Genomic DNA, 21,303 nt, shown 5'->3' on the forward strand with positions numbered 1-21,303 from the left:
AGTAGTCTCTTGTAGTAGAAATAGCTCTAGACAATTATGTTGAACCTTTTACCTATTCGCAGCCATTTGATGCAGGGATCTAATGAAATACCTTGACTCGAGAGAAATCTTAGTACCTCCTTGGGCTCGAGCTCCATCTCGACACAAACTGCTTGGGATGTATGTAGATTCTTATCCTATGTTTTGTAATTCCCTGGTTTACCTGTGGGCACTCAATTTGGTTCCACACGTGCTTGTTGCATAAAGAAGATAAGAATTAAACTTTTGCCATGAAATTTAACAGCCAATCACCAATTGGGAATGACGCACATGCATGTCACTAAACGAAAACATACCGCTCAGCTCCAGACATAAAATTGGCGCCTAAGCTTTTGTCGCGTCAAACCTCTTTTATTTTTGAGGCTATCGAGCTCGTGTAACTGTCCCCTTTGTCGTGTGAGCAGGAGCACCTTCAATATGTTGCTCCCGGCACCACTTTCGCGATATGTCGGATCGCTTCGCTCCCTGGGACAAAAGTGGCGCAGCCACACCGAATCCCGACAGTATGATGGAGAAGAAGATTCGCTCGCTCATCGCCTAACCGATGTCTTTCTTCGCACCTGGGACTTGGGCTTTATCGCGTTCGGTGGTCCACCTGTGCATTTTCAGATCTTGCATCGTAGGTTCGTGGAAGGGAAGGGTAGGAAAGAGAAATGGGTGGACGAACAGACTGTAAGACTGGTCTCAATTGCCATTTATCGGAGTTCTTCATAACCTACTCGACTAGTATCAAGAGCTCTTCGCTATCTGTCAAGGCCTCCCTGGTCCAGGCAGTACGAAGATGCTATTTTGTCTGGTCCTGCTGCATGCGGGCTTCATTCCAGCCATTATGGCGTTCCTGGTTTGGAGGTGAGAATCCATAGCTCCTATCTCCGAAAATATTATTAAACTGTCGTCAGTTTACCTGGAGCAGCGGGCATGTATGGTCTCTCAGTCGGTATTCAAAATCTGAGCACAACCCTCCCTGGCCCAGTCTACGGACTTCTGTCGGGACTCAACGCGGCGACCGTCGGTATTGTCGCAGTTTCCGCCGTGCAGCTCGCGGAAAAGGCCATTCACGACAAGATCTCGCGCATCCTCATCATCTTCGGAGCATGCGCGGGTCTCTGCTATAACGCCTTGTGGTATTTCCCTATTTTGATGGTGATTGGCGGTATCGTCATAGCTACTTGGGATGGCTGGCTATATTCACAAGTCCAGAAAGCGAAGAGGGTTTGGAAAAATAGGCATCAACGCCCCGCAGACTCGGAGGAAGCAAACTCTAACAACCTGGAAATGGAGCCCACAACGACACCAGCACCGACCGAGCAAACTGAAGCAGTGCGATCAAGGAAACTCAACCAGGCTGGAGACCTACCACAGGCCTCTGGGGCCATTGCGGGATCAACAAGGTCGACAGAGACTGAAGCCATCCAATCGCCGAAGTATCGCGTCCGTGTCCGCACTGGACTTATCATCTTCGTTGCCTTCTTTGGTATGCCCCCTTCAGAAAAATCTGTCTGTGAGCAAAACTAATGTCGAACAGCGTCGTTCATTGCTATCCTTGTCGCAAGAGGGAAATTGACTCCCCCTCCACTTGCACTAGACCTATTCGCTAGCATGTACCTCGCTGGGACTGTGATCTTTGGTGGAGGTCCGGTTGTCATTCCTCTTCTTCGCTCTTACGTCGTTAGCCCTGGCTGGGTTTCCAGTCGTGACTTCCTGATCGGCCTGGCCATTATTCAAGCCTTTCCAGGACCAAACTTCAACTTCGCAGTCTTTTTGGGCGCTCTCGCCTTGCAGCACTCACAATTCCCCACTGTTTTTGGCGCATTCCTCGGGTGGCTAGGCATCTTCGTCCCAGGTATCACTCTTGCCGTCGCAATTCAGAGCTTCTGGAGTGTGTTGCGAACGAGAAGATCTGTCATCCGTTTCCTACGTGGCGTCAATGCCACTGCGATTGGTCTGGTCTTCACTGCTGTGTACCGACTATGGGAAATTGGCTACTTGACACCCGCTAATAGCGCTGGACAAAGTCTGGCTAATGACCCGTGGTGGTTGGTGGTCACGACTATTTCGTATGCAGGTAACGCATGGTTCCGCGTTCCTCCCGCCATGTCGATCGTTATTGGCGCTATACTTGGACTGTGCTGGTATGGAGCCGTCGGGCGGTAGTACTGGATCATCTTCAGCCGATGTGACGTTTGTCTCCACGGGCTCACCTGCGCAAAAGATATATGGCAGCACTTGCGCCTAGATCTTACCCTGCCAAAAGTTTAACAAAATTCTAATTTTAGTTTTAATTCTAGAGAGTGAGACATACTAGTTACCGTATATCATTAGGATATATGCCCCGCATCTAGGGATCTAATCAATATGTGGTAAACTGATAGAACCTTCCAAGGAGTCAATTTCGAAAGGGATCTCAAGGTGGATGAGGTCAGGTTCGTTAATGGCTAGGACTTGTATGCTGGTCTACATCATCCAAAAAGAGAGAACAGAAAATGTTCGAAAACTATATATTTCGACCTTTTTTCAATTAGTACGAGGGTCAATATTGCTGTTGAGCTGCACTAAGGTTGATTTGTTGTCGTCTTTGCCGCGGACACCGAAAATAAGCTGGACCTGGTCCAGCTGATGAGACTGACTAGCGACGCTTAGATCTCCTCGCTATTTCCTCAATACCTACCATGCTAATTCAATCAAATGTCAAACATCACCTTCAAATTATTTGTCCTACCTAGTTGGTCAGTCGGCGACTGAATTGCTATCGGGCCTGTCGAAGGTCAATTCGGGTTCTAGCCTCGCATGCACCCACCTTACTGAGCACGCGATGAATTAAGGTTTACGAATCATTAATTGGTAGCTGTAGTAATCCATAAGCATGGTACCTAGGCTCAAAAGAACCCCGCTTCAGCCCAATTTCAGGGTAAGTTCTCTAACAATGACGAGCCCTTTGGAACTTGAGACGGCTCACGCACCCTGCTGGCACAGTGGCTGCCTTGAATCTATTGAATCTATAGTCATACTGCAAGTCATACTGCAAAGATTACTGAGGTGACTGAACCATCTGCTGCAAGCTCAAGGGCTTCAAAGGTAGTGTCAAAATACAAGAAAATTTACCTGAGTGAGTAAATAGCACTTTCATATTGAGGCTAAGCAGCTAGGGTCTGAGATAGTCTGTACTTTTTTGTGCTGAGGCAAAAGGGTCTCCAGAAGCTGCTTCTGAGCCACCACTAAAGCTAGAAGCAGAAATACATGCCAATTCTCTTGAAAGTTCCGAGAATCTTGTTTTGCCCTGGGCTGACCGGCCCGTGTGTACTATCGGACTCGTGCACTCCTCCTGCAAGATTAATCAAAGTGTCATATCGGTCGGTAACCAAATCCATCTCGTCTAGCTTCACAAGCTTGGTCTTTTTGATAAGCTTCCATCCAATGATCATGATGATCAAAACGGGAATCTCAAGGTAGAAGGAGAAAAAGTCGACCACATTAAAGCTCGGACTGAAGCACGTCCAGCCCTGGACCAAGATTAAGACCACGTTCATACCGACCGTAAAGATTGGACCCCATGGGTATGTCCAATTCTTGAAATTTAGTAAATGTTCAAGGTTCTGCTTTTTAATACCTGTCCGGAAGCGAAGGGAGGCTATGCCAATGACTACCCAAGATATTTGATTCGAAACACCAACGATACTGTACAATATGATTAGCTTATTCAAAAGAGTGGGTCAACGAGGGAGATACTTTTGTAACCAAACCCATAGCTGTCCTTGTCCGATATAGCTTGCGCCAAAGCAAAGGGCACTAATTACCAGAGTCCCCAGGACTGCAACCCACGGTACTTGGAAGCGGTTGATATGGCCAAGGAACCGGGGGGCGTGGCCACTGATAGCAAGGGTGTATAGAAGCCGCGAGCCGACAAAAAGCGCATGATTAGAAGCTGAGATTGCGCTGGTGAATATAACTGCATTGATAAAACTGCCCGCGGCGGCACTGCCGGCCTCGACAAAGACGATAGTGAATGGGCTCGTGCTGGTGGACTTGGTGGACAGGCCTGGATAGGTGTATGGAACATTGAATCCGATGATAATAATAGACAAAATGTAAAATAGCAGGATTCGCCAGAAGACGTTTCGAACAACGTGTGGGAGAGTCCTTGCTGGATCTTTAGTCTCTCCCGCTGTGATTGCGATAGACTCGGTCCCTCCACTGGATTCGGAAAGAGACATCAGCTCTGCATTGTTTGCCTTGGGAATGAAACTCACTATGCAAATGAGGCCGTGACAAATACCGAAGCAAATCCTCCTATTCCACCTACAAAAGGTGCCTCGCCGACATGCCAATATTGATCACCGATATATTGATGGCCTTGGTTTCCACCACAATTGACTACAATTCCAACGATAATAAAGACCTAGAATGTACGTTAGAAAAAAGGAAATTCTCCGACATCTTTTGACACTAACGATGATAGTGGCTACTTTAAGGAGACTGAGCCAGTATGAGACCTATGGGTTTTAGTCGACCGGCTCCAGTGAATACTTACCATGGCTAACTTACCTCACCGAAAACTGCCACAGGGGCCAGATTGAATGCGAGAACAAGGACCAGGAATATCAAACTAATAGCCCACCCTGGGAAATGATCTGTCCAGTACTGGAGTAAGATTTGCAGGGCAAGTAGATCCGCCGCTGTCGATACAGCGTCGTTGAACCAGTAGTTCCATGTAAGTGCAAAGGACAGAGAGTCGTCCACAAAGCGACTAAATCGATTTATTCAATGAGAAAGTCCCAGTGTTGAATTTGATTTAACTTACCCCGCAAATGTGCAAAATGAGCCAGAGACAGGGATGAAAGCTGCCATTTCTCCCAAGCAAAGCATGGTGAAGTAAATGATGAGTCCACAGATAGCGTATGCGAGCAGAGTGGAGCCAGGACCTCCAGTTGCAATCGCCTTTCCGGTCCCGAGGAACAATCCTGTGCCAATTGTACCTCCAATGGCAATCATCGACACTTGCCTTGCGGAAAGGTTTCGAGCCAAATTATTGGTATTGATTGGGGTCATCTCCCCTTTCTGTTGTGAGAGTTCATTCTCGGTTGCCTGCTCCAAATCTGGTGGAACTTGGGTAACCTTTTCAGAGTCAAATCTCATATTGGATAGAAAAAAATGACTTAGAGAAGAATTGGTGGGATCATTTGTTACTCAAGGTTCAATGCAAATTCTCGAGAACGGAATTCGGAGATATCTAGACTTTATAACCCGTATCATCTGGCTCCGCAACCGTACTCTATGCCATCCACGAAATGCGGGGGAAATGAGAAGCTCCATCTTTATCTCTCGGCGGTCCCCGCACTTTTCGGGCATTGATGAGATCGAGGCACCTGGTTCTCCGATTTCCCCGACACTCCGACATTACTGTCACATTCTTTTAGTTGCAATCCACTATTTGTATCCTGGTGATAAAGCTAAGTCATCTAGTATTGATAGTTGTGACCTAATTGAGGCCCGTGAGTCGTCTTTGGCCCAAAATGAATTAAAGAACTTTGTTCTTTAGAGTGAATTTCGTGTTTCTTAAACGGCCAAGACCTTCGGCATCGGAAGTTTTCATTCGCCCATTTATCTAACACATCGCAAAAGAATGTAGGATTAGTGTATAGGTCGAGAAGCTTCTATCTGGTCGGCCAAGAAACGCGATGCTTACGCATGGTGATAAGAAGCTGCAATTCATGACAAGCAAGAACGGGGTTTCGTAGCTTCCTTAGAAAACCTACATCCGTAACAGAACATTCACCTATCTGGCAGGTATAAAGTAAGCCCCGTGGAGGCAAACAGTGGAACCGTGACAAGGATTTCGGAGCGACGGGGAATACGGAGTGATAGATTTCGCGGGCCACACACTACGATAGGGTAAACGCACACGAAGCATGGATAAACCGTATTTTATCATACCAAAGCATCTCCATGGATAATACAGGGACTCTCCGGTATCGGGATAAAATCACGTACTGCGGGGATGTAAAAGATCCAGCCCGGTCAAGATCGTAGGCCGCGATGTCGCTCCAAATTGGGACTCATGTTTGAATCGGCGATTGAACTCTACTAGGACCAAATTAGCGATCCGAGCAACGCCGGATATAGCAAAAAGATTAATATGCAGAATTTACATATTCTAGTATCGTGACAATTATCCGGTGTTTGACATTGTGAAAGGTGGGGGGAAGAACTGGATCTCCGAGCTAACGAAGGGCTTTGCTTGGATATCATCGGGAATCGCTCTCGTGAATCATCTTCAAATGCGACACTTAAAGACAACATAAATTGTAAGCCTAACGTTCCCAAATTCAAATTAGAAAAATTGATTCTCTAATCATATCAGCCATATCATATCATTATACGAGAGTTCAATATGACTGTTCACGCGAACCATAATAGCAGCGGCTTTGCGACTCGTGCTGTGCACGCCGGCTCTCCCCATGACCAGACGACTGGTGCGGTGATCCCTGCCGTATGTTCAGATAGTCCCATTTCTCCAAAGTTCCAGTTTTATCAATACAGATAATTGAAAATAGATCTCTCTTTCTACAACTTTCGCCCAGAAAAGTGTAGGTAACCCTGTGGGTGCCTACGAGTACACCCGAAGTGCGAATCCTAACCGGTCAGTAATCGAGGGTATCAGCTGTTTATTTCATACCTGATCGCTTCTAGTGATAATTTTGAAACTGCCATCGCAGCACTGGAAAATGCGAGATATGCCCTTGCTTTCGCATCTGGGTCGTCGACTACTGCTGTTATTCTCCAGTCCCTCCCAATCGGTTCTCACGTCGTCTCGGTGGCTGACGTGTACGGCGGATCCCATCGGTATTTCACCCAAGTAGCCAATACTCATGGTGTTGAAATATCATTTACTCCTCATCTAGAGGATGACTTGGAGAAGCTGATTCAGCCTGGCAAGACTAAGCTCGTCTGGGTTGAGACACCATCGAACCCAACCCTTGGCCTGGTGGATCTTCGCAAAGTCGCCTCCATTGCTCACTATCACGGAATATCCCTGGTTGTTGACAACACTTTCTGCAGCCCCTACGTCCAGAACCCACTGTCTCACGGCGCAGATATTGTCGTGCACTCTGTTACCAAGTATATCAATGGGCATTCGGTGGGTGCTGTCCTTGGTCTGAAAGGAAGAATAAATGCCGGCTGATCTCGGTAATTTCTAGGATGTCATTATGGGCGTAGCTGCTTTCTACTGCCCAGTTTGGAAGGAGCGTTTAACATTCCTTCAAAATGAAATCGGTGCTCTGCCATCCGCATTCGACTGCTGGCTAGCTCACCGGGGCTTAAAAACCCTACATCTACGCTCGCAGGCTGCTTGCAAGAATGCCACGGCTATCGCACTTGCATTAGAGGTATCTGAAGATGTCATCTCTGTCCTATATCCGGGCATCGAGCCACACCCTCAAAGAGACGTTGCAATTCGCCAGCACCGTGATGGTATGGGTGGAGGCATGTTGAGTTTCCGCCTGAAGGGTGGCCGCATAGCAGCACATGAATTCTGTCAGAATACAAAGATATTTACCCTTGCAGAGTCATTGGGTGGGATTGAATCTCTATGTGAAGTCCCTGCAGGCATGACTCATGCGGGTATCTCCGAGAAAGAGCGAGAGAGGTCGGGTGTTTACGACGATCTCGTCAGACTTAGCTGCGGCATTGAAGACACCAAGGACCTTATTCTTGACGTTCAACAAGCAATCAAGGTTGCAACAAACTCTACTTTTAACCGGAGATCTATAAACAGATCATAAACCCTCGCCATATCAATTTACTTCCCGTCATTCGGCTACAGGAACTGCGAGGCAAGGACAAAGATAAATATCAGGCCAAGTAAAGAGATGATCAAACAGAAATTCAAGGCGATTGTTTAAGGGAGGTAGAATGCAAGTGAATCTGGTCAGACCATCTTTAATTACACCATATTCAGACCTCTTTGTACGACTACTGTGTCGTGTGTGAGGCGTGAGAGAGGTGCGAACGATGCCGAGATCAGCAGAGAACAAATGATATGACCAGAACTTGCTGATCTAGGCAAATATTTTATGTTTATAGTTACTTAGTTTGCTAGAAGCAGATTTATCTTCTTCCATTTTGAAAAAAGCCTAGCTACCCTACGGGCCCCTCAGGAACAGCCCGTATGCTATCAAAAAAACGATCCAAGGAGAAGGGTGAGAAGTAAAGTGGGCAGGCATTTCATAAAACACAACATCAAAAAGGACATGACAGAGGAGGTTATTGCGAAAACAGTCTTCGCCAAGTTTCACTCTCATAATATGTTGAACTCGTCCGTTTCGAGCACGATAGCGATGATACCATGTTCTGCGAGGGCGTATGGGGCCAATCAGGAAGTGGTTTGGTTGCTACGAGCGTAGTCTGTCATGATGTATTGAGTTAGTGAGAGGTCTGGGAGATTCAGGTTACACATACAGTCCTTCTGCATTTTAGCTTGGGCGAGAGCCTTTTCAGCTTGAACAATACACTTTCCAGCCTCCTCAATGTGATTCCAGGTACGTGGAACGTCATCATACGCATTCCACCAGGTGTGGAGGACGTAGAGTCGATCATAAGCTGACCTGATGTGGGCCATATGTCGGTATTCTGGTAGGGCTGGATTTGGACTGTTTGGAACATACTTTAGGGCGTGCTCGCCGAGGTCGATCGCTAGGCACGCGACCCGGAAGTGGTCTTTGCTGTTTTCCTCTGCACGATATCGATCTCTGGCGTCCTTTGTTTCAAACACACTTTGTTTGTATTGGGCATAGCGACCTTCCAGCTCCTTTGACCACGGATCCATCTTTTTGTAGGTGATCGGGTCAATACAGGCCACCTAAGCCTGAAGAGACCGAATTTCACGGTTTTTGGCGAATAATTCTTGGTCCATACGGTTGAAAACCTTCTCCAGGAACTTGATGTTCTGCTTGAAGCTTAGAGCCGAAGTGGGATCCATCGTCAAGGTTGAGAACGTCAGGACGGTGAAAGGGTGAAGGGGAGAAAAGGCAATTCTCAGGTTTGCTGGTCAGTAGGGAGCCAAGGGCATGTGGGTGCACCGGCAAGGAGAGATAGGAGGTAGGAATAGGAATGAGGGAGAAAGGTAAATGTGGAAGAAAGTTGGAGGGGTGAAGGAGATGGGAGGGCGCTGCCTGGAAGAGAAGAGGAAAGCTCCGTCGGTGTCTCCGTCAACTAAGCAAGTTTGTAGAGGAACCACATTGTACAGTTTGAGATAAGACCCGTCAACAACTATACACGCGTCCTTACAGAAGCCCAACAATAACAACAGAAATTCCCATATCTCACGGTAAAGCTGAGAGTAATCTGGCCACTGCAACAGGTGACTTTTGATAGCCTAATGGATGGAGAGATGAATATACTTTCAGTCGAATTACACGTTGATAGTGCTATATAAGAATATAAACTGCGGTGGGAGTATTGAGCGTAGTCCCGAAGTTTACTGAAAGTGCTTGGTTTGGCTGATAAGGTCGCCCTTCGTCCTTTTATAAGCCTTGGGTACCCAAACGGATTACATACGCAAATATGGAAATTACCGGGGGTCAACTATCAATGCTGCAATTGGTAGTACATCAACTCCTGAAGGGAGGCTATGGGTAGATACCATAAGACGGGGGGGATGAACAGATGAAACTAGGAATAGATGGAGAAATCGGTTTTCTCCGCGAGACGCACTGGCGGAAATGGAGGGGGTGAGGTAAAGTTGGACGAGAAAGTCGAAGCATGTCCAGTCAGGGATGCGTCGAGTGACGCAAATTAGGTCGACGGTTGTCGTTCTAGCAATTGCAGTATCGGCTGAGCTCTGCGAATGGTCGTCCTGTCAGTCATGAATTCGGAAATCTCTGGATTGGATACATGCGCTGCTTTCGAAGAATCACCTTCTGGACGGCTTTTTGCCAGACGACAGGTTGCTCTCAATCTGGTGAATGTGGCTCTTGACATCTGGCACGTCGTCATACACGTGTTTCCATGTCTGAAGGACATCGAGCCTGCCTTCGGTGGCCCTGGAAATTCCGGGTTGTTCAGTGATGGATACTGAGAGCCCGATGTATCATGACATACCTGAGGGCGACCTCGGCCCATTTGATCGCAAGATCGGCAATTTCAACCAGTTTCCCGGGGTCCCTGCAGGGCATATTTTGTCGGGTAATCTCTTGATATGCCTGCCTTGCCGGACCGATCTCGTCAACCAGTGTTTTGTATGCCCGGTAGGCTGACCAGAGCTCATCTGGCCAGGGATCCAGCTTTTTGTAGGTTGAATCGTCCAACTGCTTCATCCACTCGTTAAGGGACTGGATGCCATTGTCAAATTTTTCAATCTTGGCTTTCATTTCCGCTACAGTCTGATCCAAAGACCGAACTTATTCAATGATAGTGGTGTTTCCAGGTGAGTGCGCCATAACTGGGGGACATTCTTTTGTTAGCAGGTGAATTGGTAGAACACGACATGGGTGGGAGTCAGATAATTCGAAATCCATTCGCAAAGACTAGACATACCTGCGTATTGGTGATGTGCAAGGTGGTTGACACGGCTGCACTTGAACGGGGTAGATTGGGGGGGTTGTGATATGGAAAGAAAGTCAGAGAGAGAATGAGAAGGTTGGGTATGCAAAGAGATCTGGGGAGGTGGGGGAGATGTGGTGGGTGAGTGTAGCCTGGAAGTGAGAGAGCAGCTTCTGGAATCATGCGCTGTATTCTACTGAATAAACTCAACCCATCCTTAGGCAAACAACGCGTGTTGTATGGCCATATTAAATAATTATGACCCATCGTACGACGTCAAATGTTTGCAGAAGAAGATATTATCAATCCACGAGTCGATATATGGCTACCGATCTCATACCGACGTGCAGAAATGAAGTGCTATAGAAATTGAGGGCGAATAGGGGACAACAATGTCCAAATAGTCAACGCTCCATATCTAGAGCATCACGATTGAGCTCGCGTGAGACAGAGCTTCTAATGAAGATTTTATAAGCCCGACAACTGGAGACGGTCGTGCCCACCACACAGCTACTCACTTAGAATCGCTATGATTGTCTGACTGATCTGCCACAAAGTCTACCCTAGGCAGCCATCGCCGGTGTTGTAGGATCCCGGAAGACATGTAGTCAGACTCTGGTATGTAGAGCTAGGTCTGCAAAGTGGTAGGGAATGTAGATATGTCGATGGCATGGGCAATATCCGGCGACGTAGGCAGAACCAGTTGGTATATACTCCCGTAGCGTATGTACTGCACGATGGACTCCACTTAGCGACGGGAAGAGCCGTGGCTACCCGCGCCACGTGCTGCTAGCGTTAACCTTAATCCGCCGCTCACTGGGACACTTCCAAAACTTCGTCATTTTCGAGGGGCACATTTTGGATGTCTTTGTAGGGGTCTGGCTAGTTGGGGAAAACCACAACCCATATCTACTCTTTCTGCCAGAACTCCCTCAGTGGCAGAGCCGTGCACTCAATGAAATTTGCTTTAACGGCCTGTATCTACGTTACGCCACATCATTTCCCTTGACCTGTTATTCAAGATTTTCTGTCTATCTTTCTAGGTCGACATGTTCCAACAGCCCATATCGGGTAGCGAAGTGGATCATATGCCGCTCGCTGAGCGACCTCAACAAGGTCGGCCCTCCTTGTCCCCTATTGATCTTCTGTGGCCGCTGTGCTCAAGGTACCCGACTTGTCTCCCCCAGAATTCCATCCTTTCGGAACCTTCGTTCGATAATTCTCCGGTCAAAGCTATCTGTTCAACCTCCCCATATCACCCTTCTTGGACGACGATGACCGCCATTCTCTGCTCGAAAGCCTTCCCCCAGAGCTTCGCCTCCAGATTTTGTACAGCTTGGACTTTGACAGCCTCCAGTCTCTGGTTCGCGCATCCCCGGTATTCCATCAACAGTACTTACTGGATCGCCAACGGGTTCTCTCTCGGTGCCTTAACACCACTCTAGGAAGCATCTCGTGGGAGGCATGCGTTGTGTACCACACCAGTCTAGAAGAATTTTCAAGATCCAGATCAACCCGGAGCGTGACAAACTTCTTCCATAATTCTTCTTTTTGTCACACTTTGAATTACGACAGAACACTTGGACTAGCAGATATTATTTCCATGGCCGCATCCCACCATTCGATCGTGAGCCCGTTTGTACACTGGTACGCGGATTGGGCTTTGCAAAATCTTGCCCGGCGGTCAGATTTTATTCAGACACAGAATATTTACATTCTAAGCCCCACTGACGAGTTCCGGATCACACGTGCCTTTTATCGTTTCGAGATTTGCTGCAATCTTTTCGGGCTTGGTCCGCATAAGATCGATGCGTTCGGCTTTCGCGTTGCCGTCGAGCCATGTGCTGCAGACATCCTCACCTGTCTTGAGTCGGTCTGGGAGCCTTGGGAGATCGAGGAGGTTTTATGTATATACTTATTTCTTGAGCACATGTGTAACCGAGTCTTTGATATGATTCGCTGGGATGTCGATGAAAGGAATCCAAAGTTTGCGGGGCAAAGTCCACCGACCCCAGATGGAGCGTTTGCTCTTAGTGTGCACGGCAAGTTTAAATCTGCGATAAATCCCTGGCCAGCATTTCTTTTGAACTTCACTGATATTAAAGGGTATAGAAGATGCATTTTTGAGGGGTATCACCTCCAGGGGTCTGAGGTTTCTCCATGAAATTTTCTTTCCAGATCGAAAACCACTCTCAGCTAGTATTGATCATGCAGGAGAACCTAACTCTCATGATTGGAAGCTTTCTGTGTGCAAGTCAACCAGACGAAGCTTTTAGCTGGTGGGCAAGGGAAACAAGAAGGCAACATGGACTTTCCGACCGAGATTTGAAAGAGCGGCGGCGGGACCTGTTACCTTTCCAGGGTGACAATTTCGTCGATCCAGATCAGCTCTATCTGCCACTAGGATGGATATTGGTGTGAGGTGGAACGTACAGTAACATCGTTGGTTGCTGCCAAGGAGAGGAGCTACATTCCTGTGGTTACTTCTTCTGGGATTCAACACGTCTGGAAACTACCGGGGCAAAAGAGATAATCCTACGGCGATGGAATTGCCTTCAGGGTTGTGAAGATCCGAGGGATAAGTGAATGGCCCGGTATGGTAGACATCCTAACATGAACAACATACTATGTGGCTTCATCATCGCGAATCCCTAGATCAGCTCTCGAAATGCCACGACAGATTCTACACTATTCCTTCTACCCCACAGATTTTCAAAACCTAGATACCGTCTTGAAATCTTAACAAATTTTTGAGATCATGGGTAACATTTGTTTGAAATTTGATATGACACTGTTCCTAAGCAGAAGCTTGGCTAAAATCTTTCTCTTTCACAATAGCCTCACCAAGCGATCAATGTACGAGTCAGGAGGTCTCTGTTCTATTCTTTTGACTTCAGTCGTTAAAGTCCTTTGTAAGGGCATCTCATATAGCATCTTGGTAACATTGTTACCTATGACTTAAAAATCAATGGAGTTGATATAGCATCTATGAAGTTGGTGGAGACATATTTTCTACGGAAGGACGGCTGTAATGTTCGCTTCAGCTGGTTGATCATTCTACTTGTGTAAATTGATGGTTTGATAAAAATCATAGTTTACGTAGAGGGTCGCAGAAATCTGCCTGCACATCTACTAGTTAAAGTGCATGATTCCATAGTATTTCGAGGATATATTCAGTGGGTAGACAAGAAGACCCAATGTCCAGCCAAGTCTCTGAATGCAGTAAAGAAGTGCTATGCCGATGTGGTGCTCTTCTCTTGTGACACAAGTATTAGCTCATCTTTTGAGACATCTTCTATGTCCTCTTTCTAGACATTCTTAAGCATACATATGCATTCGAGCACGCACTTGGGAGCTTATCTCCGATCATCATTGAGGTATATAAATCGTCTTTGTCGGCAGTCAAGGGCGATCCACTGTGGCTACCGTATCGACTTGACAAGGATTGACAATAGGTACGATTTACAAATTAGATGCTCCCAAATTTATGTTTCATGACAGAGCTAATGCTGTTAGTGGAACCCGGTCGGTATGGCAAATTTGTATGGCCCTAGGTATGGCTGAAATGGAACCAGTGTAGCCAAGTCATACGGCTACCTGCTTGTCGGGCGCCCCATCGTATAACCTGACCTGCTGCATTTGGTTTGAAATCAAGTGTTGCTACTTCATTCAACTCCTCGCTCCCCTTTTTTTCTCCACGGGTTTAGCGGCCAGACCTAGAGCTGACATAAATGCTGCCTTGGAGTTAGTCTGAGTCATACTTGTTCGACATCAAGCCCGGAGATGTGAAGCCCGGAGATAGTGATGCACACTGATAATCAAAAAGTAATTCAACTTTGACTGTTGCACTTAGTGGAACTCACTCTCAAGCTAAATTTTCTTTGTTTCCTTCATGTTGCCTGTTTTTCCAAGCGGACAGTATACTTTTCGGTGTGGGGCTATAGTTCCTTAAAGTTGATACCAGCTTAGTGGAGGCCTGAGTCATCCGGTAGACGGCACCTGCCGCCAACTTTATTTGGCTATCAAGTGCTTGTGGGTCCTTCCTGACTCTACTTCATTTCCTTCCTTCCTTCCTTTCCTCACTTTCCATCAACTCTACTCTGGAATCCGCACCTTCAAAACACGTTGAATGACTTCATCTCTTCTGACTAGCCCATGTGGCTCACTTCCTCCACAGAATCATAAAATTACTCTCCTTTGGCATTTCCGCTTCGCTCGACTTTCCTTTATTCGCCTCCTTCCCACGACATCGACATTCGTCATGAAGCGTTTTGGAGACTCCGGGCCGAGATTCAAGCTTTGCGACTCGTGGCTTTTCGTCTACTCCCCCGAACCTAGCCCCCCGACCGTCACTGAACACGCTGCATACCTGGCCGACAAGGTCGGTGACATCAACCTCAATGATTGGAGCACGAGTGAGGTGTCAGCGAAGCTGCCAGCTGAACGCCAACCTGAAATCTCAGCCCCGACACTTCCCAAAGAACCCGACACAGAGCCAATGGTTCACATCCAGCCAGCCAACCAGTCTAAGGGTACTGATTTGGAAAAACTTCCCCCGGAGCTACGTCTTCGACTGCTGTCTGGACTGGATTTCAAGAGCTTGAAAGCCTTGGTTCATGCATCGCCCGTGTACCATGAGCAGTATGCTATGAACCGCAAGACTTTACTGTTTCAGTCTTTCATGAACATGCTTGGTGGTGCTGCTCTAGATGCCCAGATGGCTTACCATTCCGGCACGCATGACTATCTACGCGCGCGCAACAAGGATTCCGTGGCCCAGTTCCTGCGAACATACCTCAAGTACCGTTCCTCCACCACGTGGACAAGTCCCCATGGGATGTCTGCCGACGGTACAGCTCCCGACAATCTCCGTCCTATCGATACATTCACTCTGGACGAGATCCTTCCCATGATCACGTTCCACAAGACAGTCGTCAAACCTCTTCTGGGACATTTCGCTCACTGGGCATTGGAAAATCTTGCTCAAACTCCCGGAGCCCGCAGATGTTTTGAGCTTCTGACCCAGACTGAAAAAGCTCGAATCTACCGTGCTCTTTACCGGTACCAGATCTGCGCTAACCTGTTTGGCTATCGTCCGGGAATCGATGGGAAGGGCTTTGACGCGCCCCGACCTGATTTCGACGGTGTTTACATCCTGGCGTCACTCGAAGCAATGTACGAGCCTTGGGAAATCGAGGAGCTCACCTGCATCACTCTATTCTTCGAGTGCAGTTGCAAAGATATTTTTGAGCGTGTTGGTTTTGGCTTTGATGATTCGGAATCAGATACGGAAGAATCACTTGACGAAGAAGACGGTTCGTACGGCTCGCTCTCATGAAGTTTATCTCGCTGACTTGTGAAATTAGTTGTGGTGTACACGGCTGGATTTCTGTCTCAGGGGTTAGAGCTCTTGCACAGTCTCGTGGGGACAACGGAAATCCCTGATCTGTTGGCGATTGTGAAGGACAACTTAGTCTACCGACTGGACGGCTATTTTCTGGGAACCACGAGCTTGGATGCCTTTGGATTGGATACTCTCGACTACAGACATGTGCGGGGGCATGATGAACGGGACTTTAAACAACATCGGCGTGACCCATTGCCCTTCAAGGGAGACCAGACAATGGATCCGAAGGGCGTGTATCCACCCCTCGCATGGACCCTCCTATGGTTGGAAACGTACAACAATCGAGTTGGGATATTGATTGAACGCAACATCCAGCTCTGGGGTTATGTTTTCTGGGACTCAAGTCGAATGCAGTACATGAACGCGAGGAAGGTAATCGAGACCCAATGGCCACGACTGCACTGGGACCAAGATGACCCGAGACGGCATCTGGATTCGGAAGGACGTGTGATTCCTGGAAACGATGACGACCTGCATTCACGCGGGATATTCCCCGTGACTCATCCTCAAGCTGGATTTTTAGCATGAGAGCTGGGCTCACACGTTCAGACAATCCTGCTGTCTTTCATTTCCCAGTCGAAGATATTTTCACGTTTGGAGATAGCCCTGATCGGAGTGTTGGGTGATGTTTTCCGCATTATCCATACACAACATGCCCACTCCACGCTCTCGACTATCGATCTATTCATAGCTCCTCTAATGTATTATTCTCCATATTGCTCATCCTTGCAATGTTCTCTCTCACGCGTAGAGAAGTATAAGCAGCGCGCGGACCCCAAATGACATCAGCCCGCTTCCCCCCACCCAATGGCATCCCACTTAAATCCGTCGAAATAAACTCCCCGCTTTACTCTTCCTACCCAACCCAGCACACCTATTTTTCAACATCATACTACACCGCACACCATGTCCTGGTTCCAGAAGAACTTCACTCTCCCCTCCCGCAGCCGCGGCTCCTACCTAATCACCGACACCGTCCTCTCCGAGCTCCCCGAGATCCGCGATTACAAGGTCGGCATGTTGAACCTGTTCGTGCAACACACGAGTTGTGCACTGTCGCTGAATGAGAACTGGGATGACGATGTCCGGGCTGATATGAGTGATGCGCTGGATCGTATTGCGCCGTATGATCGGAAGGGAAATTTGTATCGTCATTCTGCGGAGGGCGAGGATGATATGCCGGTGGGTTTTATTCTAGCTTGTTGCTTTTGCTGTTTACAGTGGACCTTTTGTGGTTACCGAGTATTCGAAGCTCTTTGTACGCGATACTAATACTTGTTTTGTATGCTAGGCTCATATCAAGTCTGCGCTCATCGGTGCTTCGGTGAATATTCCCATTTCCAATGGCCGTCTGGCGACCGGTACCTGGCAGGGTATCTGGTACCTCGAGTTCCGTACCAGTCGGCACACGCGCAAGGTTGTTGCGACTATCCAGGGTGAGAAGGCTTGACTTGGTGATGGAGCGAAAGAGCCTTTATAATGGGGGAGATCGAGTGCATGGGTACATTTCCATTTCTTGTTTACGGATATACAACGGCCAATTGGGTTTACATATGGCGGCGCTGGTAAGAACTCAGCAACCGTATCATTGCCAACCACAATGGCAGCACCACTACCGACTTTTACTCGGGTAGGCGGTTCAGGTAGATATTTAGAGCCTATCCCAACAGCTCGGACACCAAGATTTAGAACATTTCACTTCACCACGCAGCGGGCGAACGGCAGATCCATTGATCGATATTTCTGTACACGGCCTCAGGCCCAAAAACCAATATAACATACGCAAGGGGAAGAAACAACGCCGACAAAAGGAATCTGATGCTAGTCGTTTACCGCTGCTCGAGGCCACCCTCCGTGACGCGCTGGCTCTCGTTCACCTCGGCGGGGTCGTTGGTAGGCTCGAGGGGGTAGCTGGTGGCGGGGAGGGACTCAAGGTAGGTGCGGTGCTGCTCGTGAGCCTGTAGATAGGATAATTAGTCGATTGTTCGGAATCCCATACTGTGTGGGGTAGGGCACTTACGAAGGGGACACCGCAGTATCCGCAGGTCGCGATCTCGGCCTTGTCGGTGTTGATGAAGACCTTGGGGTGACCGAGAGGACCACCGCCACCGTCACAGCTGACAACTCGGGACTTTGTCCAGCGAACGGGTTGCTTGTGAATGAGCTCAATGGCGGCCATTGGGCGGGGCTAGGTGGTCAATTGGTCAGTTTCTGTGTTCCTTGTAGCTCGGACGAATCTCCCCTAGCTCAGAAATTCGAAAAAAAAAAGGTAACCCACCTGAGTCTCCATGACGGTCTGCTCAAAACGAGGGCCAACCATGGCCTGCTCGCGAGGCTGTTGGCTAGCAGCCCAGGTGGTGGCACGGTTAGGCGCCTGGAGGCTGCGGATGCGCTCCGCCTTGACGGGGTCCTCCTCCATCAGGCCGTCCCAGACGACGTGGCGATCGGTCAGTTCGGCATTGGGCTTGACGACGGTGTCATTGGCCTGGATGCGGTTCTCGGATAGCCGGGGCACGGTGGAGGAGTAGGCGCGGACAGCGAGAGGGCGGAACGACGCCAGGGTCGTGAGGCGACGACTGCAGGACATCATATTGGGCGAATTGAGTCCGAGGAAGCGGAGTGGGGGTGGACAGACGTGGATTGCGGCGAGGGAAGTCGAAGGTCGAAGTTCCAGGAACTGAATAATCCGCGAGGTGTGGTTTGGTGGTTGTTCACCGCCTCCCGTGGGTTGGGGCCCGCGGAGCTGGTCGGGTTTTCTGCCGTTGGATTTTCCTGGACTTTGCAATCTTTTTTGCGACGTTGCGCTCACTTGGAGAGCTTTCAGATATTCTATACGCCTATCATGTCGGGACCTTCGAGTTCCCCTGCAAAGCCGGAGAAGACCATGTCTTCCCGTCTGTTGACCATGAAGGTATGCTCTGCCGGATATGTCATTCTTGCGGCACAAAGCTAACTTCTCTCCAGTTCATGCAGCGCGCTGCTGCTACTGCAGCGACTAAAGAACCACAGAGCCCAGCTGCTTCAGACGGCAAGCACACACCAAAACGACCCAGGCTTTCTACTGAGCTTGCCAGTCCCTCGACTCCCCAGTCTGATCTGGAAGCTATTTCCGTGGCGCTTGCGGCCGAAGAAGAGAAGCGACGAGAGGCCATTGCGCGGCAAGCAGCAGAGGCGGGCGAGTCAGAATGGGTGCTGGACGTCCCTGCTGCGAGCTACACTCCGCAGCCAATCGTTCTCTCGGCGGACTCGCTGGATGCGGAGGGTGATATTCCCCAGGGTGGTCGTCGCGCATACGGAAACTTCATGCGCAAGAAGCCTGTTGTAAGTTTTTTCTCTCTCTTGAAGCTACATCGCGAATGTCTCCGACTTATAACTTGCCACCAGGTGCCCGTCCTTGAGAACAAACCCGAGACGAAGCCAGAGGATGAGGAAGATGAGGAAGAGAAGAGATTGAAGCGTATTATGAACCAGAACCCAGCTGACCCCGAGGCCGTCGCCGCATATTATGCGAGATTGAAGCAAAAGGGCCTGGAAAGGGCAGAGCGTCAGAAGGCTGCTCAAGCTAAGGCCGAAGCGAAGAAGCTCTATAATATGAACAGCATTTCGGGCGGCGGCTCGCGCGGAGCTTCATCCCCGAGAATGGGAGCTCCTTCGATGAAAAAGAAAAAGCGTAAGCACTAGGCACCTGACTTGGTAGAGTCGTTGTTTGTTTGGGACTGCAGATATACTGTGTGGTCTGGTCATGTCAAATCGGCGTTTAATATGGAGCATTGATTGGCGTTGGGGTCCTTGGGCAGCACAGTACACAGCTGTCAATGCATATTCGAGTACAAAATTACATTTCTATTCCTGATAAAATATACAATATTAAGCTATAACGATTGTATGATCTATAGGCCAAGAAGCCCAACTCTAGACAACTTGTACAAACCATAAGACAAAGGTATACACCCCACAATCTCATTACAACTTGGCCTTCTCCTCCCTCTTCCTCTTCTCCCAACCCTTCTGCGTCGCAAAATTCACCACCAAATTCCACGCCGCAATCCCCATCCCCACCGGCGGCGCAATCAACAACGCCCACGCCCACCACCTCGGACTCGACGCCGCAATACTGGACATGGCCCCCTTGATAGCACCCTCCAACTCCACCTTATCCGCATCATTCCAAACCACCACGCCCCTCGCATTCGCTGTCCCACGGAACTCAGCCTGCGCCGCCTTCGTCCGCACATCACCTTGACTGCGGACACGGTTCTCCGCATCTTCAGCGGTCAGATGTGCGTCTCGCGCGCGGAGACGGGCCATTTGAACGGCTGGATCGTGTACGCCGACGACTATCACCGTGCCACAGATAAGATCCATGCCACTTTCAAAGAGAAGCGGTACATCGAGGACGATCGCCCATTGTCCGCGGAGGTAATAGTAGATGAGCGACTTATAGACTTCCCACCGTACGGCGGGGTGAATTATTCTATTCAGCACTTGGCGATCGCGTTTGCGTTCGTCCGTGTCGCCGAAGACGCGCCGGCCCAGGGCGGGTCGGTTTAGGGGGTTGCCATGTGGAGAGGGATTAGGGACATCCTCTAGCAGAAGGTCTGGTGTGCTGGGGCCGAAGTAGTTCACTATGGCTTTGTAGCCGGCTGTGCCTGGTTCGACGACTTTGCGGGCGAGAACGTCGGCGTCGATTATGGGGAGGGAGTAGGGTGGGGAGGAGAGGATGGTGGAGACGGTGGATTTGCCGGTGGCTATGGAGCCGGTGAGGCCGATGATGAGCATGGCTGTAGTAGCACTGCTAGGAGAGTTGCAGCCAAGGCAGGTTGAGGGGGTGAATTTCTTGCTGGAGAGTGGAAGAGTAAGAAAGGAAGTTTTGGCGATGACGCTGGTGAAATTGCGGGGAGATCCACTCGAACTACCTCGGCCCGCTTTGGGGAAGGACTACGGTAACTACAAGATCTCGATCTCTTCGTACGGAGACCATCAAAGCTCATTTTCCAAAGGTGACATTAAGCATTTCAAGGTTTGGCTATATACGTTACTGATACAGGTAGATCGCATTCAAATATGCGAGATGCTTTCCAGATTTTGCTGATCTGGATTGGTGCGGCTTCTAGTCTCGGCCGGCGTGGAAGATCTTCCAAGCTCGAATTGCAAGTCAGTCGCAAACTTATACTGAATCTTGCCAGGTAGTGGAGGATTGCGCGACAGCTGTGCCGCTAGAAGTGCAGGTTATGATGGCCCGACTTGGGCAGGGCTCTGGTGATGACCATGAGTGCTTCCGCTTTCGCCCTTTACAACGAGGTTCATCGAGCAGTTCC

General features: G+C 48.9%; 10 protein-coding genes across 10 annotated transcripts; 5 read left to right on the top strand and 5 right to left on the bottom strand.

The window, feature by feature from the left end:
- Positions 1 to 456: 456 nt before the first annotated feature.
- N7496_004422 (uncharacterized protein) lies at positions 457 to 2,193 on the top strand (the record flags this gene model as incomplete). Its single annotated transcript, XM_056697353.1, has 4 exons — positions 457 to 711; positions 767 to 888; positions 939 to 1,513; positions 1,565 to 2,193. The coding sequence occupies 4 exons, from the start codon at positions 457 to 459 to the stop codon at positions 2,191 to 2,193; spliced, it is 1,581 nt and encodes a 526-aa protein (XP_056559565.1).
- A 1,067-nt stretch (positions 2,194 to 3,260) lies between these two features.
- Positions 3,261 to 5,172, bottom strand: N7496_004423 (uncharacterized protein; the record flags this gene model as incomplete). Its single annotated transcript, XM_056697354.1, has 6 exons — positions 3,261 to 3,714; positions 3,766 to 4,285; positions 4,336 to 4,435; positions 4,488 to 4,529; positions 4,582 to 4,783; positions 4,838 to 5,172. The coding sequence occupies 6 exons, from the start codon at positions 5,170 to 5,172 to the stop codon at positions 3,261 to 3,263; spliced, it is 1,653 nt and encodes a 550-aa protein (XP_056559566.1).
- Positions 5,173 to 6,427: 1,255 nt separating this feature from the next.
- N7496_004424 (trans-sulfuration enzyme family protein) lies at positions 6,428 to 7,820 on the top strand (the record flags this gene model as incomplete). Its single annotated transcript, XM_056697355.1, has 4 exons — positions 6,428 to 6,526; positions 6,591 to 6,676; positions 6,727 to 7,174; positions 7,236 to 7,820. 4 exons carry the CDS (start codon positions 6,428 to 6,430, stop codon positions 7,818 to 7,820), a joined length of 1,218 nt encoding a protein of 405 aa, XP_056559567.1.
- A 590-nt stretch (positions 7,821 to 8,410) lies between these two features.
- N7496_004425 (uncharacterized protein) lies at positions 8,411 to 8,863 on the bottom strand (the record flags this gene model as incomplete). Its single annotated transcript, XM_056697356.1, has 2 exons — positions 8,411 to 8,442; positions 8,497 to 8,863. 2 exons carry the CDS (start codon positions 8,861 to 8,863, stop codon positions 8,411 to 8,413), a joined length of 399 nt encoding a protein of 132 aa, XP_056559568.1.
- Positions 8,864 to 9,949: 1,086 nt separating this feature from the next.
- N7496_004426 (uncharacterized protein) lies at positions 9,950 to 10,406 on the bottom strand (the record flags this gene model as incomplete). The annotated part of the gene is made up of 2 exons (XM_056697357.1): positions 9,950 to 10,079; positions 10,138 to 10,406. The coding sequence occupies 2 exons, from the start codon at positions 10,404 to 10,406 to the stop codon at positions 9,950 to 9,952; spliced, it is 399 nt and encodes a 132-aa protein (XP_056559569.1).
- Positions 10,407 to 14,707: 4,301 nt separating this feature from the next.
- On the top strand, positions 14,708 to 16,513 carry N7496_004427 (uncharacterized protein; the record flags this gene model as incomplete). The annotated part of the gene is made up of 2 exons (XM_056697358.1): positions 14,708 to 15,893; positions 15,945 to 16,513. 2 exons carry the CDS (start codon positions 14,708 to 14,710, stop codon positions 16,511 to 16,513), a joined length of 1,755 nt encoding a protein of 584 aa, XP_056559570.1.
- A 378-nt stretch (positions 16,514 to 16,891) lies between these two features.
- N7496_004428 (YjbQ family protein) lies at positions 16,892 to 17,435 on the top strand (the record flags this gene model as incomplete). Its single annotated transcript, XM_056697359.1, has 2 exons — positions 16,892 to 17,167; positions 17,277 to 17,435. 2 exons carry the CDS (start codon positions 16,892 to 16,894, stop codon positions 17,433 to 17,435), a joined length of 435 nt encoding a protein of 144 aa, XP_056559571.1.
- A 379-nt stretch (positions 17,436 to 17,814) lies between these two features.
- Positions 17,815 to 18,575, bottom strand: N7496_004429 (zinc-finger domain-containing protein; the record flags this gene model as incomplete). Its single annotated transcript, XM_056697360.1, has 3 exons — positions 17,815 to 17,943; positions 18,006 to 18,173; positions 18,264 to 18,575. The coding sequence occupies 3 exons, from the start codon at positions 18,573 to 18,575 to the stop codon at positions 17,815 to 17,817; spliced, it is 609 nt and encodes a 202-aa protein (XP_056559572.1).
- A 252-nt stretch (positions 18,576 to 18,827) lies between these two features.
- Positions 18,828 to 19,666, top strand: N7496_004430 (uncharacterized protein; the record flags this gene model as incomplete). Its single annotated transcript, XM_056697361.1, has 3 exons — positions 18,828 to 18,896; positions 18,950 to 19,306; positions 19,370 to 19,666. The coding sequence occupies 3 exons, from the start codon at positions 18,828 to 18,830 to the stop codon at positions 19,664 to 19,666; spliced, it is 723 nt and encodes a 240-aa protein (XP_056559573.1).
- A 282-nt stretch (positions 19,667 to 19,948) lies between these two features.
- N7496_004431 (putative dephospho-CoA kinase) lies at positions 19,949 to 20,764 on the bottom strand (the record flags this gene model as incomplete). Its single annotated transcript, XM_056697362.1, has 1 exon — positions 19,949 to 20,764. The coding sequence occupies one exon, from the start codon at positions 20,762 to 20,764 to the stop codon at positions 19,949 to 19,951; it is 816 nt and encodes a 271-aa protein (XP_056559574.1).
- Between the last annotated feature and the right edge of the window lie 539 nt (positions 20,765 to 21,303).

This window comes from Penicillium cataractarum (assembly GCF_028827025.1).
Source record: "Penicillium cataractarum strain IBT 29864 chromosome Unknown utg000002l, whole genome shotgun sequence".
Classification (NCBI taxonomy): domain Eukaryota; kingdom Fungi; phylum Ascomycota; class Eurotiomycetes; order Eurotiales; family Aspergillaceae; genus Penicillium; species Penicillium cataractarum.